Source organism: Meriones unguiculatus, chromosome 1 (assembly GCF_030254825.1).
Source record: "Meriones unguiculatus strain TT.TT164.6M chromosome 1, Bangor_MerUng_6.1, whole genome shotgun sequence".
NCBI classification, from domain to species: domain Eukaryota; kingdom Metazoa; phylum Chordata; class Mammalia; order Rodentia; family Muridae; genus Meriones; species Meriones unguiculatus.
Genome location: NC_083349.1, coordinates 175,769,843 through 175,773,645, shown reverse-complemented (window position 1 = coordinate 175,773,645; position 3,803 = coordinate 175,769,843). Strand labels below are relative to the sequence as shown.

General features: G+C 40.3%; 1 protein-coding gene across 1 annotated transcript; it reads left to right on the top strand.

Annotated features, from left to right (window-relative positions):
* The first annotated feature begins 792 nt into the window (after positions 1-792).
* Positions 793-1,728, top strand: LOC132652343 (olfactory receptor 10G9). Its single transcript, XM_060377446.1, has one exon. It carries the CDS (start codon positions 793-795, stop codon positions 1,726-1,728), a length of 936 nt encoding a protein of 311 aa, XP_060233429.1.
* The last annotated feature ends 2,075 nt before the right edge of the window (positions 1,729-3,803 follow it).

Here is a 3,803-nt window from a genome sequence, read left to right as displayed (position 1 = left end):
AATGAAACTCATTAATGTCTGCAAGTTTTTGATTATTGAACTTTCTTTGGGGATCCAAAGGAGAAAACTGATTCTGGTAGGTAAAACTCTAAACAGACTCCAGCATTGCTACAAATTAGTTTATTTTCCCTGAGCAATCATGTTTCCCCAAATATGTACCCAGCTATGAACATGGCTAGAGATTACTTACTCCACCAATTGCCTGGCACCACACATTGTCTTAGCAATGGGAAAGCATCTGCCATGCATTGAGGTGGCCAGGTACCGAGGACTGGGTAGGTCCTAAGGTGACTTCTTGAAGCCTAGGGTGATGGAATCCACTAAGAACCATTAAACACATGAGAAGCTCAGAACTAAAATTGTACAAAACTAAGTTCTACTAATGCTATAACAGCTTTGAATAAAATCTGACCCTCAGGTGAGATTGTACCATCAATTTTCACGCTGAGTTCTAAGACCCATGAGTTATATATACCACCGCAGCCCTGACCCACAAAAGGTTAAGAATAACAGATTGGTGTGCTTTATTTAGTTGTGGGAATTCATGATGCTCCCAATGAAAACTAGAGCAGACATTTTATTGTTCGTTTTTCTTCTTATACGTATTTGTGTGTGCCACTGCTTGGATTTCTAGGCTTGTGTGAGTGAGGTACCTAATCGTGTCATCACCATCATTAAAGAAGACCCGTATGGAGTAACATAAAGTCTAGTATTATGAAACATGAATGATTATTTGTTAATGTCTGAATGTTCCTTATATCTCTGTAGGGAGAATGATCCAGGGTGGACGAAATGCCAAACATGACCCTAGTGACCACGTTCTTCCTCTCAGGTATTCCCCACCCTCCAGCCCTGGACACCACGCTCTTCGGAATTTTCCTGGTGATTTACGTCCTCACCGTGCTGGGCAACCTTCTCATCCTGACCGTGATCAGGGTGGACCCCCGCCTCCACACGCCCATGTACTACTTCCTCAGCAACCTCTCCTTTATTGACCTGTGGTTCTCCACGGTCACAGTGCCCAAAATGCTGATGACTTTGGTGTCCACGGGGGGCGGGGCTATCTCCTTCCACAGCTGTGTGGCACAGCTCTACTCCTTCCACTTCCTGGGGAGCACCGAGTGTTTCCTCTACACAGTCATGTCCTATGATCGCTACCTGGCCATCAGTTACCCACTCAGGTACAGCAGCATGATGCGCGGGAGCGTGTGTGCCCTCCTGGCTGCTGGCACCTGGCTCACTGGCTCCCTGCACTCTGCTGTCCAGACTGCTCTGACCTTCCGTTTGCCCTACTGTGGACCCAACCAGATCCAGCATTATTTCTGTGATGCGCCTCCCATCCTCAAGCTGGCCTGCGCAGACACCTCAGTCAATGAGATGGTCATCTTTGTGAACATCGGGGTAGTGGCTTCAGGATGCTTTCTTCTGATTTTGCTGTCCTATGTGTCCATCGTCTGCTCCATCCTGAGGATCCGCACTTCAGAGGGCAGACACAGAGCTTTCCAGACATGTGCCTCGCACTGCATTGTGGTCCTCTGCTTCTTTGTGCCCTGTGTTTTCATCTACCTGAGGCCAGGCTCCAGGGATGCTGTGGATGGAGTTGTGGCGGTTTTCTACACTGTGCTGACACCGCTACTCAACCCTGTTGTGTATACCCTGAGGAACAAGGAGGTGAAGAAAGCCCTGGTCAAACTCAAAGACACAGTAGCACATTCTCAGGGTCAGTAACCACTGGTAAAATGAGTCTTCATTTTTCCAACAACAGCAATATAATTTAATTGTATTTGGTCACTGAATCCAGTTTCTTGTATTTTCTAATATTTCTTATATTTTCTAAGGATTTTCGGAATTTCAATTTCATCTCTGTCATATGACAAATGTTTTCTTTGTTTGATGTTTTATTTCTTTTGCAAATGATTTGGTTTTATCTTAAAGAAAAACAGCAACAAATCACTGTGGTATTATTACTGTTGCTTTATGAGGTTGAAAGTCTCTTTTAGCTGACCTGGCAAGATGCTCCTTTTGGGTTTATTTTTATTATGCTAGTACTTAGGAGTATGTCATTATGATATTATTGCATTAATAATTTAGTCATTTTAGGTCATTTTAGTCAGGGGTTTAGTTCTTCAAATGCATTTTTTACTCTTTTAGCTGCTCTGTGTTTGCCTGTGTGCATAGCTATACAAACATATCCACATTAAGGTTCATAATATTGTAACATATGGTTTTCTAAGAATAATTCCACATCTAAATGTACTTGTGTATGAATATACATATGTAATATTTTTACAAAAATTTCATTTCTAGAAATGCCCTGTTTCTGTTGGGCAAAAGTCACTATTTAAATAAGTAACAATTGAGGGGGATTATATTTCTGTATACTCACATTGGAGTGTTATATAACAATGATCATTATTTCTACAACTCTTTACAACATTCATTTTAGAATTATCATTTTTTTTGCTATATTTGATGTGACTCAACACCTAACAATAAAAATATGTTAAATACACAAATATGTTGAATCATAACAGATATAGTAAGAAATAAAATCTTGGTCACCTAGCCTCCTTACAACATGGCAGGTACTTTTCCATCACCAGGAAATGCACTTTCCCCTTGGTAAAGTAAACTGGGGTTTATTACAAGACAATCAATGAAATAAATGATCTCCAGTGATGTCCATAGCTCAGTACATATCTGGGGGGATGTGATTATCCAAGAAGAATTATAATGGACTGGATGATTCAATATTTTAAGGATGCTGGTTCTCAGACGAGATTGCACACACTTAGGATGGAGCAGGAGGTTGGGGAAGTTTGGGAATAATCAGTCTCTTTTGGAGATGACAGGAACTCACAACAGCTGTGATTACCACACAAGAGGTACACAAACCCACATACTCAGCATTCCTGAAAGGAGGGAGGAGGGGGATAAAATCCCAGAAGCCGAGATGCTATTGATAACAGAGGAGGGAAGTTGGCTTTCTCTAGGGGTGCTGTGCTGTGTGAATTGACTATGTTCTGGCAGATGGGTGTGGGACCATGCTAATTAGATCCAGTGAGTCATTAATAAGAATGAAAATAAGAAGTTATGAAGTTGGGAGAGAGATGCATGTGCCAGGTACTCAGGAGGTTTTGGATGGGGCAAAAGGGTGCGAACATGATACAAATACCTTTTATACTTATACGAAAGGCTCCAAAAATGAATAAAATACTATATTTAAAGAAGTTAATTTAAAATATTAATATTAATCGAGCACCTCAATGTGCTATCAAGGTTTTTGTGAACTCCATTTCATTCATGTAAAATGGGTAGGCAATGATGCTCTGGCAATTCTTCTTTTAAACTGAAGATTTGTCTAATTCCTAATCATTAAAACTTTTGAATATTTTACTTCGTAGGGAAAAAGGGGTTCTGTTTAGGTGAATAAGTTTCTTAAATTAGGATGTCGCCCTGAATTAATCACAAAGGTCCTGACATAGTAACCATAATGGTCCAACATCATCAGAAGGTATAAAAGAAAAACTCAAAGTCATAAGCAAGAGATGTAACTAACAATAAGGCAGAGACTGGAAAGACACACTCAGAAAAATGAAAGGGTTTAAAACGAGTGACTAGAGAGCAATGTTAAAATCTAGAAGATCAAGTAAAGAAATGGTCATTTAGAGTCTGCAGAAGAAATTGATTCTGTTCACATTTTGATGGATGCCTAGTTTATTTATGTTTCTGTTCTTCAGAACTACACAGACAGTGAACTTGTGTTGAATTAATAAAGGAAGCCAAAGTGTCTGTGTGTCTGT

Coding starts and splice junctions, on each gene's coding strand:
- LOC132652343 (XM_060377446.1), top strand. CDS start 793: ATGCCAAACATGACCCTAGTGACCACGTTCTTCCTCTCAGGTATTCCC.